Source organism: Schistocerca nitens, chromosome 7, assembly GCF_023898315.1.
Source record: "Schistocerca nitens isolate TAMUIC-IGC-003100 chromosome 7, iqSchNite1.1, whole genome shotgun sequence".
In the NCBI taxonomy this organism is placed as follows: Eukaryota; Metazoa; Arthropoda; class Insecta; order Orthoptera; family Acrididae; genus Schistocerca; species Schistocerca nitens.
The window spans coordinates 404,727,414-404,742,742 of record NC_064620.1 but is presented as its reverse complement, the minus strand read 5'-3'; the positions used below and the strand labels follow the sequence as shown (position 1 = coordinate 404,742,742).

The window sequence follows — 15,329 nt, the reverse complement described above, 5'->3', positions numbered from 1 at the left end:
TTCACTCTGCCTTTCGTTACCAATCAAATTGTCAGAATTCGTTCTCTGATACCTTTCCCTTCTTAAACCATACTTTCCTTTCAGTTACTTAAAATTTTCTTTGTATAGTTCTAGTCATCAATTTACAAGCTTGGTTACTCTGGTCGTCCCATATTTTTCACATTCCTTCGCTCGTGCCTTCATTAGTAAATTTAATTATTCCTCAAATACTGACTACATCTGTTGCTTATAACCCGTACCATTTCATTCAGTAACTTCTGACAAATATTTCCGAATACTGCGAAAGTGTTTACTAATAGCTGTTGAGTGCTAGCATTGGCTCGCTGATGAGTTTCGCTGTTTGTTTCTAAAGATGAGAAGTAGTACTTCAGAGGTTAAGCAGGCAGAGCTTGGTATCTAGTAGTATAATCCACAGTTAATTTTCAATTGTCTTTGCAGTAACTCTGCAGATAAAAATGTATTCGGAGTGCCTTTTGCGGCATTGGTTTTTAACTGTATGTTCAAACCAGATAAGCTATCAGTATTTGTGTACTTGATATATCGTCGTGTTTGTTCGATAGAGACTCAATTGTTATCTGTCATCGTAACTGCTGGACAAAGACTACATTTGGTCACATAGAAAACAAAGTTCATCGATGAATGTATTTAACCTACAACGTGACTTCGGCCACGAAGCTGATCCGTTATTACAGTAACTGCAGAAATGCCCATGTGAATGTATGAAGTGAAGTGTGTTGAGAGTGTGACTTCAGGTCATAAAGGGGCGGTGTGATCCCTGTTCTACACCTGGCCTCATAGTTTTGCATATGGATCTTGTTAGCCCACATGTAATTACTGTTAATTGTTTGATGGGCTTACTTAAAATGTTGTGAACGTTTAGATAATTGTCAGATTGCAAACCATTGTATGTAATTAACAACTTAATGGAAGATCTGTCAGCCGTCGAAAGTAACAAACTTTTGTTTGGTGGATATGTAAAATATTAGCCATAAACAGATTATAGAATATGTGGGAGATTAATGCGTGCCATTCACAGTTACATTATGTGATAAAAAGTATCCGGACACCTGGCTGAAAATGACTTAAAAGTTCGTGGCGCCCTCCATTGGTAATGCTGGAATTCAATATGGCGTTGGCACACCCTTAACCTTGACGACAGCTTCCATTCTCCCAGGCATAAGTTCAGTCAATTGCTGGAAAGTATTGGGGAAAGGCAGCCTATTCTTCACACAGTGCTGCACTGAGAGGCATTGATGTCGGTCAGTGAGGCCTGGCACTAAGTCGGCGTTCCAAAACATCCCGAAGGTGTTCTTTAGGATGCAGGTCAGGACTCTGTGCAGGCCAACCCATTGCAGGGATGTTACTGTCATGTAACCACTCCACCTCAGGCCATGCATTATGAACAGGTGCTCGATCGTGTTGAAAGATGCAATCACCATCCCCGAATTGCTCTTTAACAGTGGGAAGAAAGGTGATGTTTAAAACGTCAATGTAGGCCTGTGCTGTGATAGTGCCATGCAAAACAACAAGGGTTGCAAGTTCCCTCTATGAAAAACACGACCACACCATAACACCACCGCCTCCAAATTTTACTGTTGGCACTACGCACGCAGGCAGGTGACGTTCACCGGGCATTCGCCATACCCACACCCTACCATTGGATCGCCACATTGTGCGCCGCGATTCGTCACTCCACACAACGTTTTTCCAGTGTTCAGTCGCCCAATGTTTACGCTCCTAACACCAAGCTAGGTGTCGTTCGGCATTTACCTGCGTAATGTGTAGCTAGCTTATGAGCAGCCGTAATTTCAAAGTACTGCACAACCAGCAATAACGTAAGACATTTCTTGGTACAAATGTTGTGTAGGATTTAGTCCGCGGACTTATTCCGCTTCTAATGACCTCTGTGTCGATGGAACTTTCTTCCGCGGGCTCATACGTAATTTTCTCCCAAATGTTTGGTCCTCTGCTGCTGGAGCACTGTCATAAGCTGTGAAAATGAATTGTTCTTGCTGTTGCTACCGTCGGTAAGTATTCTTTTTTCGGAGTGATTGATGCCATAGAACTTAAAACCATGTTCATACCATCTGAATAGAGGTCCTGAGACAATAGACTGAAAATTTGGCAGCAAATTATACGCCATGGAGTAAATTTATAGAACTATGCCTGTACAAATGGAAGCAAAAGACTGTCTCGTGGGATGATCTGTTACGATTAGTGCACGTCAGTATTTAACTTTTTTCAGGGAACTTCCTTTTTCAACAAAATAAAAGCGTCTCTCCGCTTTTAATAACGTCTAAAGTGGCAAATTGTTCCAGGATATGTTACTCGACTTGACGTATACATCATTCCAAAAAAATTAGACTATAAAAACTGCAGTACTTAATTTGTTGATGCTCCCAAGCGAATTCGTCTACTGTAACGAAAAGTGACGACCGCTTTGTACAACACACAGTTGTTTAATGTATGAAGATTCCATGTGTTCCACTTTCGCATTCCCATTTTATTAAGTTAATTCTCACAACGAAAACATAGCGAACGTTGGTTTTGGACGCATGGTCCTCTTCATCTGGAAGCGACAAACTGTCGCGCCCGGAAGACTGACTGAAAGGCCACAACTTAGGATTTAGCGTCAAGTTTAAATCATATAGGAAACTGCTGAGTACTAGCGCATGGGAGTACTAGCGCATGGATTTATTTTCAGAGTTGTGCAGTCCGGATATAAACCTTTGTCATCATTTCAGACCTTAATTCAGTAAAGAGATTTGCCTCTTGGGACTCTCAAAACTAAAGTGTCCAGAAAATGACCAAAGTGGATTACTAAATTCATATATTGTAGGTTATTTATTTTTTACCGCTTGCATTGCCAGTTGGCTGTAGACTAGCCTAGCGTCCACTGCTTCGCTCGCATAGATTGTATGGTCTCCACAGATTTCTTTGTATTTCTTTAATCCAATTTTTATGTTATTCACACGTTGCAACATCTTCTACCCTTTTCACGCTATTCAATAACATAGAAGCAAGGTCTTTTCCGAATGTACCTTTGACTCCAGTTACCAGAATGGCTTTTTGGTCAAAGATTTTTGTTAATTACACCTTTTGCGTTCTTGTGCTATTATTTCCATAGGAACTTTCATCCTCTAACACATCTTTCTTCATACCTAGTCGAGAAGTGACCTCCCAATTTTCATAGATTTAGCTTTAAAATTGTTTTAATTTAACAAAATATTTTCTTACATTCATCCCCCATTTCGCCCCCTTAGGGGTTGAGTTAACAAAAACAGTGAAACACATATATTTTCGTTCATAATCGAGAAGCCAAATACCAATTCTCGTATACCTTCTCAATCGACGCTTACAGTATGAGATAAACGTGCTGTCCATGTTCCAAGTTTCTATCCTTAGCGCTGTAGGCTGGGCGATGATGATTCATAAAGTTAGGAAATTGAAAACTAAATTTCATTCAGAAATAGCGCATTGAATTTTCTTCTAATTGTTGTTGCCGCCGTTTTTGCATAATCGTAAGCTACAGCAGACGTACGAGTTCTTATTTAATATTGTCGGTTCTGATGCAATAACAATGTTCTTTGTAGCTGTTTAATGGACTACTTTGTAAATTGGAGTATCATAATTGGAGTTACGTCTACGGTGTTCGTGTAAAAAGGTATAGTAGAATGCGACATCAATCGCATGCTCTCAGACAGACTAATGAAATATTGGAAATCTATTTAAGCACAGAGAGCAGGTTTTAACTAAGTAAAAGTAATCTAGTAATGAATTTCTAGCGCTTGGCTCCAGTGGTAAACACTTACCAAGAGAGGAAAGACAGCTCTTCAGCAGTGTGTGGAAACCATGGTAATTATTAAAATGATAGGAACCGTAAAAAATCCCGTCGTTAACGCAGTCATCTTTATATGCTGTCTTCCTATCGTGGCGAACACATGCCACCAGCCGTTGTAAAGCTCAGTTTTCGTTATTCCCGAGTAGGAAGTCATAACAGCTCTATTTTTGGGACTATTCAGTGACTGTGAAAAAACTCATTTAGCTTCAAAACTAAATATAAAATTCGCGAATTAACACTTCAGTTAATCGTGGTTTAAAATATCTAAAGTATGTAGAATCGTTGGTAGTTGAGTAGATAAGGAGTGCCAGTTTATGTGAACCGGCTGTGATGCACCTCTAACAGCAGTTCTGACGTAAATGTTTGCATATCTTTGCGGATTCACAATTACGAACATCGTAGTTTGCCAAGCGTCCACTGCAGTTCAGGTTCCAGGTTATGGTTGCGCAATAGCACAGTCTTTCTTCGCACAGGGCTGTGTTCTTAGTTTTGATGATGCTGGCTTTGAGTAGGAGATTTCTACAGTTAGTAACATTTCAGTTACAGGACCAGCTGGAACTCCATTGATAGAACAGTAACAGGTTACGGAAAACTTAATTTGAAAATCAGATGTTCCAATACAGGTGCCAAACATGTCGGAAACCCCTCTATAACTCGACAAGGACGAGGTGACGCAACAAGACGTCTGTACAAGTGTTCACCCTTGCTGCTCAGGCAACCACTACCATCACCCTCGCCTTTAAATCGCGTATTTTCTATGAAAGCGTGTGGACTACAAAAGCTTTGCGAAGATAGAACTAAAAAGAAAACAATGCAACAGGCTTATGAACTGACTTTCTTCATTACCACAGCTGATAACCTTCGCTGATTACAGATTTGATCTTCAGTTTTTTATGTTTTTTTTTTGTGATACGGAAAGCTTTATCGTGCCAGGGAAACTCCTCAGTTGGAGAGACGTATTTGATGAAAGTTTTTACCCGCAGTTATATTTTAAGTTATAGAGTATTAAGAAAAGAAGAGGCGGAATCAGAAGTGTAAGATAGATTCGCTTATAATACATTAGAGAAAAACATACCTTGCAACATGGCAGAACCCGCATTACGGAGGAGACTGGAAAGAGAAATGTTTAGTATTTGTAATACAGCTACAGATAGTGGGATAATATCAACTAGAGTGAATTATCAATAAAAAATACTTAGATCATTCATCGTGTCGTTCACTGGAATTCATTGCATACTAGTCTTTTCAATGAAGTGATCGTAGTTGGTTAAAAATGTGCTTACTCTCCCATTATCATCTTGCGGTAGATTTTCAGGTCGTTTCCGCGAGCAGCCTTTGAGCAGCAAAGGTTATTTACAGGATGCTGTGTAACATTTATATTCAATCAGTATGGTACCCCCGTGGTAAAATTACTTGATGAAATTTGTCAAATGGAAATAGGACAGCATGATGTTTCATTTAGTTCTACAACCACGTCTTGAAACTATTTTAACTATAGACTTTTCCAATAGGTATTGCCAGGGATGTTTTCTACGGGATAACGCCAATGTACACGCACGTTTCACGTGAGCACGTATCAACGACTGCCTTAATCTCTCTTATCGTTGCAGGCAGATAACTTTCTTTCCAGCGTCAGCAGTGAAAGGTATAAGGTGCAAAAATGACTCGCAGAAGCTGCTCGCGAACAGAAAGTGAACCCGCATGGACGGCGAGCCTTCGGTTCCAAAACCATAGGCACTAACAAACAGAACTGATTTGTCGGTTGTATGAAAAGCCGAAACAGCTGCTGTACACTGAGCATCTCTATAGGTACCACAAGCGGAGAACTAATCAGACGGAAGCAGACTACTCCAAGAGAGAAACAATTTAGCCTCTCCTCGTACTCAAGCGTAAACAGGAATCGTCCCAGATGTAGAGCGGGTGCTTCTGGACGCCATGAAGATCACAGTGTACAGCAAACTGCAGATGGTGGCTTATGTCAGTAATAAGGATGTGTGTCGCTATGGACCGGAAGAGATTCTTCCTGTTTCTGGCGCCTATTGAAGTGGTAAAGACTGCCAGTCTTCCATGCGAGATGAAGGCAAAGCTCACCACCTGTACCACCTGTAGCATCGTCGATTGTTCCGACTGAGGAACTCGGGTGCAGAGCCGAGTAGAGGGGCTAAATCAGAGGCTAAGACGGTTCTGAGACCGTGTAGAATGCAGCTTCCGCGGGTAGCGACATAGGCTAGCGTGCTATTAGGGTCTGCTGGATAGATCAGGAGTCCATTACACACAGGGGGTGGCTGCGCGAATAGCTTTTTAGGTTAGAGGGTCTTGGGAAAAGTAGATGAAGAGTTTGTCTCAAAGAATGCAGGGCAAACAAAGGACGAGGGTAGATACTGCAACAACCGATATTGTAGTTGTAAATCGTCGTAGCTGTGTTGGGAAAGAATAATAGAAAGCATTAGAACATCATATCGTTACAGCTGGCTGAAGCCGGAGGTAAGTTCAGCCGAAGCTTTTATTAAGGACCTAAGGAGTTCGGACAGGATAGATTAAATACTATTGGTATCAGAGTGTTTATTGCTGTCAATAATAGTTTCTTATTGCGAAATTTAAGGGGAGAGTTTCTGTAATTTGGTATGGAAAGAAGTTATACTTGGCAACCGGAACAAATTAATAATTCGCTCCTTTTACCGACCCGCCCCCACCACGACACACATTTTCTGAACAGTTCAAAGGACACTTGAGTGTCGTTTCGAACGGCTACCCCACTCATACAATGTTAGTTGGTATTGACTTAAATCTACCCTCGATATACTGGCGAAAATACATGTTTAAAATCAGTGGTATGCGTAAAACGACGTCCGAAATCCTACTAAATGCTTTCTACCGAAGTTGTTTTGAACAGTTGTTTCAGCATTCAACTCTTAAGTGTACATGGTTGCGAACCCTTACTTACCCTTCTTGCAACAAATAATCATGAGCAAATAGGGAGCATCGTGACAGATACTGGTTTTAGTGATTGCAAAGTCGTTGTAGCGCGTCTGAATAACATAACATCCAAAGCGAGTCTGAATAAATCCAAATCCACCAAAAATAAACGCAAATTATATTTAATAAAACAGATAAAAATTCGCTTGACGTCTCCTGAAGAGACAGTTTCCACTTCTTCCAAATTAGCTGTGTAAGCATAAACCAGGTGGGGCTTGAAATAGTATAAACAGCTCTTGAGATTTTGGTACTGATCCTTAATGGTACACAAAACAGATAGGAACACTGCTGCAGAAGCAACGAAAAACTGCATGCCAAATTTAAAAGAACGCAAAAACTCAGAGATAGGCGATATTTTATTGAACCTCGAAATTTAGCCGGAATTCAGTGCGAGATGCTTTTAATAGTTTCCACAACGAAACCCTGTCTCGAAATCTGGTAGAAAATCCAGAGATATTCTGATCGTATGTAAAGCACACGGGAAGCAGGACACATTAAATACCTTCACTGCACGATAGCAATGGTAACATTACCAACGCCAGTACAACTAAAGCGGAGTTGTTAAACACAGTTAACCGAAACTTCTTTACCAAAGACCACGAAGTAAATTTTCCAAAAATCGAATCAAGAACTTCTGCCAATATTAGTGACTTACAAGGAGATATCCTCATGATAACAAAACGGCGAAACTCTCGTAATAAAGGCAAGCCCTCTCGGCCAAACTGTATACCAGTTAGATTTCTTTTACAGTATGCTGATATAATAGCTCCATGCTTGGCAGTTATAAACAGCTGCTTGCTCGATGAAAGATCCATACCTATAGGCTGGAAAGTTGTACAGGTCTCACCAATACTAAAGAAAGGAAACAGGAGTAATCCACTAAATCTCAGGCCAGTAACGCTGACTTCGATTTTTAGTAATTTTGGAACAATATATTATAACAGTACGAATTACCTCAAAGAAAAACAATCTATTGACATATAACACGGATTCAGGAAATATCGTTCTTGTGAAGCACAACTATCTCTTCCTTCACTCGAAGTAATGATTGCTATTGACAGGGTACGTCGAATTGATTCCATAGTTCTAGAATTCTATTTGACACACTTGTAGTAAAGTTTTATGTATGAGGAATATCGTCCCAGTTGTGCGACTGGATTCGTAATTTACTGTCAGAAAGGTCACAGTTCGTAGTAATTGACAGAAAGAGTTCTAGTAAATTGGAAGAATATATGGCGTTGTCCAAGGCAGTGTTACACGCCCTCTGCTGTACCTAATCTGCTGGGTGGTTATAATTAAACTGTGGCTACTTTAAAAGGCCCGCCACGAAAAATAAGTTATCGTAGGACAATGAAGCACTTGTAAGGACATGCGGAAGAGAGGGAAAGAATAAACCATAGAAAGAAACACATTGTAACTTCCACGTAGGAGGGTAACCTTGGTTAACTGCGTACCATGTTTACGTTTCGGATTCCAAGCGATGCTCAGTGTGACGACCATCTGCATCCACGACAGCCTGGAACCGCACTAGAGATCGCCGGACAACTATTCGCAGCCGTTTTCCGAATGGTGGTATATCGAATGTTTATACAGGATGTTACAAAAAGGTACGGCCAAACTTTCAGGAAACATTCCTCACACACAAAGAAAGAAAATATGTTATGTGGACATATGTCCGGAAACGCTTACTTTCCATGTTAGACCTCATTTTATTACTTCTCTTCAAATCACATTAATCATGGAATGGAAACACACAGCAACAGAACATACTTCTGACGCTGACATTAGGGTTATCGTCAACTGCACGAAGAGTTGCCTCGTCCATTGCAGTGTCCTCGTCGTTCTAGGTCTTCCCCAGTCGCGAGTCATAGGCTGGAATGTTCCGTGCTCCCTAAGACGCCGATTAATTGCTTCGAACGTCTTCCTGTCGGGACACCTTCGTTCTGGAAATCTGTCTCGATACAAACGTACCGCGCCACGGCTATTGCCCCGTGTTAATTCATACATCAAATGGGCATCTGCCAACTCCGCATTTGTAAACATTGCACTGACTGCAAAACCACGTTCGTGATGAACACTAACCTGTTGATGCTACGTACTGATGTGCTTGATGCTAGTACTGTAGAGCAATGAGCCGCATGTCAACACATACACCGAAGTCAGCATTACCTTCCTTCAATTGGGCGAACTGGCGGGTGAGTCGAGGAAGTAAACAGTACATACTGACGAAACTAAAATGAGCTCTAACATGTGCACATAACATCTTTTCTTTGTGTGTGAGGAATGTTTCCTGAAAGTTTGGCCTTAACTTTTTGTAACACCCTGTATAACTGTCGTGATACAGTTCGTCCATTGTTCGAAGGACACACGTTGCGTCCAGCATTCTCAGCCATGGCTACAGTAACTTCAACAATTTATGGCAGAATTAGCCCTCGGCCTCTCCCAGGAGCAGTCCGCAAATCGCCAGTTAATTCCAACTTCCGAATTATGCTCTTCAAACCCCCCTGCGGAAGGAGAACCTCACCGTATTCCTTTGACGCATTAGTACTCGCGAAGAGTAGCACTATTGCTATTGTTTTCATAATACAGCTTTACGAGTAAAGCTCTGCTCACCTTGCCCGGGTCCATGTTGAAGTCTGCAACTGCAATGCACACTGATTTTTGGTTCAACCGTGCGTCGCCGAAACTGTACTGACGCTCACGGATGCTAGTATCCGTATGGGAGCCAGAAGGCAAGTCGTGACACTAAACACTACGATACTAACAACACAAATCTTGCACTCCTTTGAAGTTGGGCACACACAAGGTAAATAGTTTTGTCTACACTGGCTCAAGCAGCGGAGGTTATAAATAAACCACCCTGTATATGAATGATTTAGGATACCATCTGACCAGCCCTTTTGGAGTGCTTATAGATGATGCTATGATTTGCGTTCTATTAAACTCATCAGAAGATAAAAAAACAATTGCAAAAGATGTAGACAAGATATCTGTATGGTGCGAAAAGCGACAATTGGATCTAAATATCTACATCTACATGGATACTCAGCAAATCACATTTAAGTGCCTGGCAGAGGGTTCATCGAACCACCTTCACAATTCTCTATTATTCCAATCTCGTATAGCGCGCGGAAAGAATGAACACCTATCTCTTTCCGTATGAGCTCTGATTTCCCTTATTTTATCATGGTGATCGATCCGCCCTATGTAGGTCGATGTCAACAAAATATTTTCGCATTCGGAGGAGAAAGTTGGTGATTGGAATTACGTGAGAAGATTCCGTCGCAACGAAAAACGCCTTTCTTTTAATGATTTCCAGCCCAAATCCTGTATCATTTCTGTGACACATATTTCGCGATAATGCAAAACGTGCTGTCTTTCCTTGAACTTTTCCGATGTACTCCGTCAGTCCTACCTGGTAAGGATCCCACACTGCGCAGCAGTATTCTAAAAGAGGACGGACAAGCGTAGTGTAGGCAGTCTCCTTAGTAGGTCTGTTACATATTCTAAGTGTCCTGACAATAAAACGCAGCCTTTGGTTAGCCTTCCCCACATTTTCTGTGTGTTCTTTCCAATTTAAGTTGTTCGTAATTGTAATACCCAGGTATTTAGTTGAATGTACGCCTTTTAGATCAGACTTTATCGTGTAACCGAAGTTTGAGTTCCTTTTAGCACTCATGTGGATGACCTCACACTTTTCGTTATTTAGGGTCAACTGCCACTTTTCGCACGATTCAGATATTTTTTCTAAATCGTTTTGCAGTTTGTTTTGATCTTCTGGTGACTTTATTAATCGATAAACGACAGCGTCATCAGCAAGTAACCTAAGACGGCTGCTCAGATTGTTCCCAAATCGTTTATACAGATAAGGAACAGTAAAGGGCCTATAACACTACCTTGGGGAACGCCAGAAATCACTTCTGTTTTACTCGATTACTTTCCGTCGATTACCTCTCTGACAGGAAATCGCAAATCCAGTCACATAGCTGAGACGATATTCCATAAGCACGCAATTTTACTACGAACCGCTTGTGTGGTACAGTGTCAAAAGCCTTACGGAAATCCAGGAATGCGGAATCGATCTGAAATCACTTGTCAATAGCACTGAGCACTTCATGTGAATAAAGAGCTAGTTGTGTTTCACAGGAATGGTGTTTTCTAAACCCATGTTGACTGTGTGTCAATAGACCGTTTCCTTCGAGGTAATTCATAATCTTCGAACACAATATATGTTCTAAAATCCTGCTGCATATAGACGTTGTAATTAAGTGGATTACTCCTACTACCTTTCTTGAATATTGGTGTGACCTGTGCAACTTTCCAGTCTTTGCCTACGGATATTTCGTTGAGGGAACGGTTGCATATGATAAGTATGGAGCTAATGCATCAGCTTGCTCCGAAAGGAACCTAATTGGTATACACTCTTGACCAGAAGACTTGCTTTTATTAAGTGATTTGAGTTGCTTCACTACTCCGAGGATATTTACTTCGTCTTCTTTTGTGAAGGTATTTCGGAAGGCTGTTTTTAGTGAATCTGCTTTGGCAGCACTGTATTAGGTAGTATCTCCATTGCCATCGCGCAGAGAAGGCGTTGACTGTTTCTTGCTGCCAACATACTTCACATACGACCAGAATCTCTCTGGATTTTCTGCCAGGTTTCGAGACAAAGTTTCGTTGTGGAAACTGTTTAGGCGTCTCCCATTGAACTCTGCGCTAAGTTTCGAGCTAAAAGCGTGATATCATCCGCGTGAATACTGAAAGGAATCCGTAAAATGTCGATTGCACGATAACTCGCACAAATCTAAATGCTATCAATTCAACTAAATACCTAGGCATTACAGTTACGAACAACTTAAATTGGAACGGTTACATAGATAATGTTGTTAGGAAAGCGAACCAAAACTGCGTTACATTGGCAAAACACCTAGAAGATGCGACAGGTTTAACTACAGAGACTTGTCCGTCCTTTAGCTAGAGCCCTGCTGTGCGGTATTATTTCCTTGCCAGGCAGGAATGACAGGGGACATCGAAAGTGTTCAAAGAAGGGTAGCCCGGTTCGTAGGCGAGAGGGTGTCACGGATATGATACGCGAGTTGAAAATAAAAATTATTAAAACAACGGCGTTTTCCGTTGGGTGAAGATCTTTCCACGAAACTGCAATCACCAATGTTCTCCTCCGAATGCGAAATTTTTGTTGGTGCCCACCTACATAGGGAGACTGTCATCATAGTATAAGAGAAATCAAAGCTCTCGGGAGCGATCTGAAGTGTTCGTTTTTCCCGCACAAGAGTGGAACGGTAGAGAAATGGTCTGCAGGTGGTTCCATGAACCATCTGCCATGTACTTAATTCTGAACTGCAGAGCAGTGATGTAGATGTAAACCATTAAGAAAGCACTTCAACACGACGCAATAATTTTCTAATCGCAAACCTTTTCTCGAAGACATTCGGTCCGACGAAATAACCCACTCGTATGGAAACTGGTCGCAAACACGTAACTAAATTTATTAATTACGAGTTTCTCATTCTTTTATTTATCTATTTATTTGTGTGTGTGTGTGTGTGTGTGTGAGTGAGAGAGAGAGAGAGAGAGAGAGAGAGAGAGAGAGAGAGAGAGAGAGAGAGAGAGAGAGAGAGAGAATGACTAGGTATGGAGTTTAACAGATCTGTTACATTCTTGAAACATAAGTGAATAAGTATATAGTAATGAAGGATATTTGCTTCGTTTAAAGATTCGGTCCTACTTGCCAAAACTACGTAGCTTCCACATCCACAGAATCATCGGATTACTGTCCAGTGCGCCTCAGTATTTAAGGCTTCGTACCCTTTTAATTTACCGATTAAATATTTCAGGAGAAAATCAGCTGTTCAGCCCAAATATTAAATCTCGAGATAGTAATGAACTAAGACAGCTACCGTAATTAGACGTCTGTGGATCCGATTGTGATTAACAGTTTTTTCTCGGCTACGTTGTCGCTTTAGTATTGAAGTTCGACGCTTCAGTATCTTCTATTAGCCGCACCGCTGGGCAGCTGTGTCTTGGTGCACGAACGGCCTTCAACTCGCTACGTGGCCATGACCAACGAGGCCACCTCGTGTCTTCTAGTAACGAAACAGTTCGCGCCTGAGACGTGATCACCTCGCCCGGTGCTTATGTCGAGCCCACAACCCCCCCCCCCTCCCTCCCTCGTAATCCCGGATGAAACTGTTTGCTTGTAAAGACTTTTACGGCAGAGATTCCTTTAACGGAGTTTCAACGTTTTTTGAAGGAAAGATATAGCCACATTGTTGTTACTGCGAATAAAACAGCTGAAACTGTAGTGTAAGAGTCTTATAGAAAAGAGTACATGAGTAATCTACATATATCACATTTACAGCTTACGTTAAAGGATAATAAATTATGTTACTACACTTCTGTATTACTATACATTTTTATAACTGAATGATTATCATATATTTCATAAATTCATGACTAACAGCAGGTGCGGAAGAGATCAAAGCTTGTTAGTAGCTCCTAGGTGGTGATTCATGACAGTCTTAATAACTCAAAAAGTATGTTCTGAGAGATCTAATATGTGCAAATTTTTTTCAGTTTAAAAAACCATTTCGTGTCATAAGCCCTTAGTCAGAAATAAAACTTCCTTTTGCTGTCACTGTCAAAAAAATTGCCCCACTAGCCTTGTCACTGGCTATTAAAGACTTAAATGAATTGACTGTTCCTTTTTTAGAAAATAAATTTGTTCTTTTCTTTCACAGTATGGACGTCAACACATAGAAATAGCACAGAAAGATCGCCAGGTGAGCAGAGATAACTCAGATGATGAAGAAGAGGAGGAAGAAAAAGAACGAAAAGATGTTTTAGAGGTTAAAGAAAACTGCAATAATGTGTGCAATAAAACACCAGAAAAGAAAATGAATGGGGTAATAAGCAATAATTTGATCAGCAGAGAAGATCTCATCCTCGCACCAGATCCTGTACAAAACTACAAAGGCACTAACAAACAGGAAGAGACATCCACTGCTCCTCCTGTGAGTAGAAGCAAATCTTACTGACTTTCTCAAATCAGATTGCTGTGCAACATTAAAAAAATAATTACTGTCTTTACTACAAGAGAATAAATGATTTTAAAAAATAAACTTTTTCTTTGTGCTACAGTTTTTCAGCATTACATAAGTGATGTAAGACCTTGTGAATTGGACTAACAGTGCAACAATTACAATTTCAGGATCTCATTCGAAGGAGATCATTTGAGACGCTGAAGAGGGAATTTCAGCTTTCAGATCTCCTTGACTATGTCAAGGCTGGAGTCGAAGCAATAATAGAAGATGAAGTTACACACAGATTTGAAGCAGAAGAACTCAAGGTGTGTTATTGAACTCTTAATGACTATACTTTTTTGTCAGGTATTTTATCTTAGTAGCAATGATGATGTCCAAATGAGAATTGGTGATATTGGGAGGGGGGAGGGGGAATTGTAAAGAGTACTAGATAAGTATTATAATGCTACTGTAAGTATCTTTTGCCACATACCATAATGTGTTCTGTTGAGTGCAGATATAAGTTTAAAGCTGAAGACAATTGCCCAGCATTAGTAGTTTTCTACATACTGATGTTAGGATCTACATAAGCATGTATACTGTATTATGAACCAAAGCATTTCCTTAAACAGATATTTACTCCTAAGACATGTGAATATCTAAACCACATTCAGAGACAAATTTTGTATGCTTATTAACCATACCGGTACTGTATCATTATTTCATTATATAAATTGTTTTGTTTGCTGTGGAATTAATGTATACAGACATTGAACTGTGTTTTAAAACTGCCAGCTCTATGAGGATGGTGCTGTAGGACCTAAAATTTCATACTACATAAGTGACTGAAATTTTTATGTTCAAAGTTCATTTCTGTACTCAGATTGATGCAGGGTTATGATAGTCACAGATAGTATTCAGTGAACTGAATCAAGCTGTTATTCTTATGAAGTGTTTTTGTGCTCTTTCTCAGTTACTTTGTGAGTGCTGTCAAACATCTAATTTTGAAGTGCCTGAAATCAGTTACCGTTGTTGATATTTAGACTTGCTCATGATTAGATAAGTTAATTAGTTAGTTGATTTCACTTGTGAAAAACCTACATCATTCATAAAATAATATGTGCTCATGTAGAGTAGAGCAGTATATGTAGTGGTATAGAAGAAATAGTGTGGATACAGGCAAGGCATGGTGATGAGCACTGGATTACAGTTGTAAAAAAAAAAAAAAAAACACACACACACACACACACACACACACACACACACACACACATATTTAAAGGGGGAGAAGTGCTGGAGAATGGAGAAAAGGATGCCTGTTGTTGCGATGGAGTGTCTGACCAAGATATGAGAATTAGTCAGTCATCAGGGGAACCATGTAATGAAAAATATCTTTATTTCAGCTACAAAAGTGGAATGCAGTATCAGTATGCCAAAAAACTTGTTTAATAGTAATTCAGTCAAAAAGTGGAGGA

At 40.3% G+C, this 15,329-nt stretch overlaps 1 protein-coding gene across 4 annotated transcripts in view; it reads left to right on the top strand.

The window, feature by feature from the left end:
* LOC126194747 (glycerol-3-phosphate acyltransferase 3) overlaps nt 1–15,329 on the top strand; it is a 227,502-nt gene that overhangs the window by 176,039 nt on the left and 36,134 nt on the right. For all 4 annotated transcript variants that reach the window (XM_049933016.1, XM_049933017.1, XM_049933015.1 and 1 more), the window contains 2 exons: nt 13,573–13,845; nt 14,043–14,180. In XM_049933016.1, coding sequence (XP_049788973.1) covers nt 13,573–13,845; nt 14,043–14,180 — 411 coding nt within the window. The remainder of the gene's footprint in view (nt 1–13,572; nt 13,846–14,042; nt 14,181–15,329) is intronic.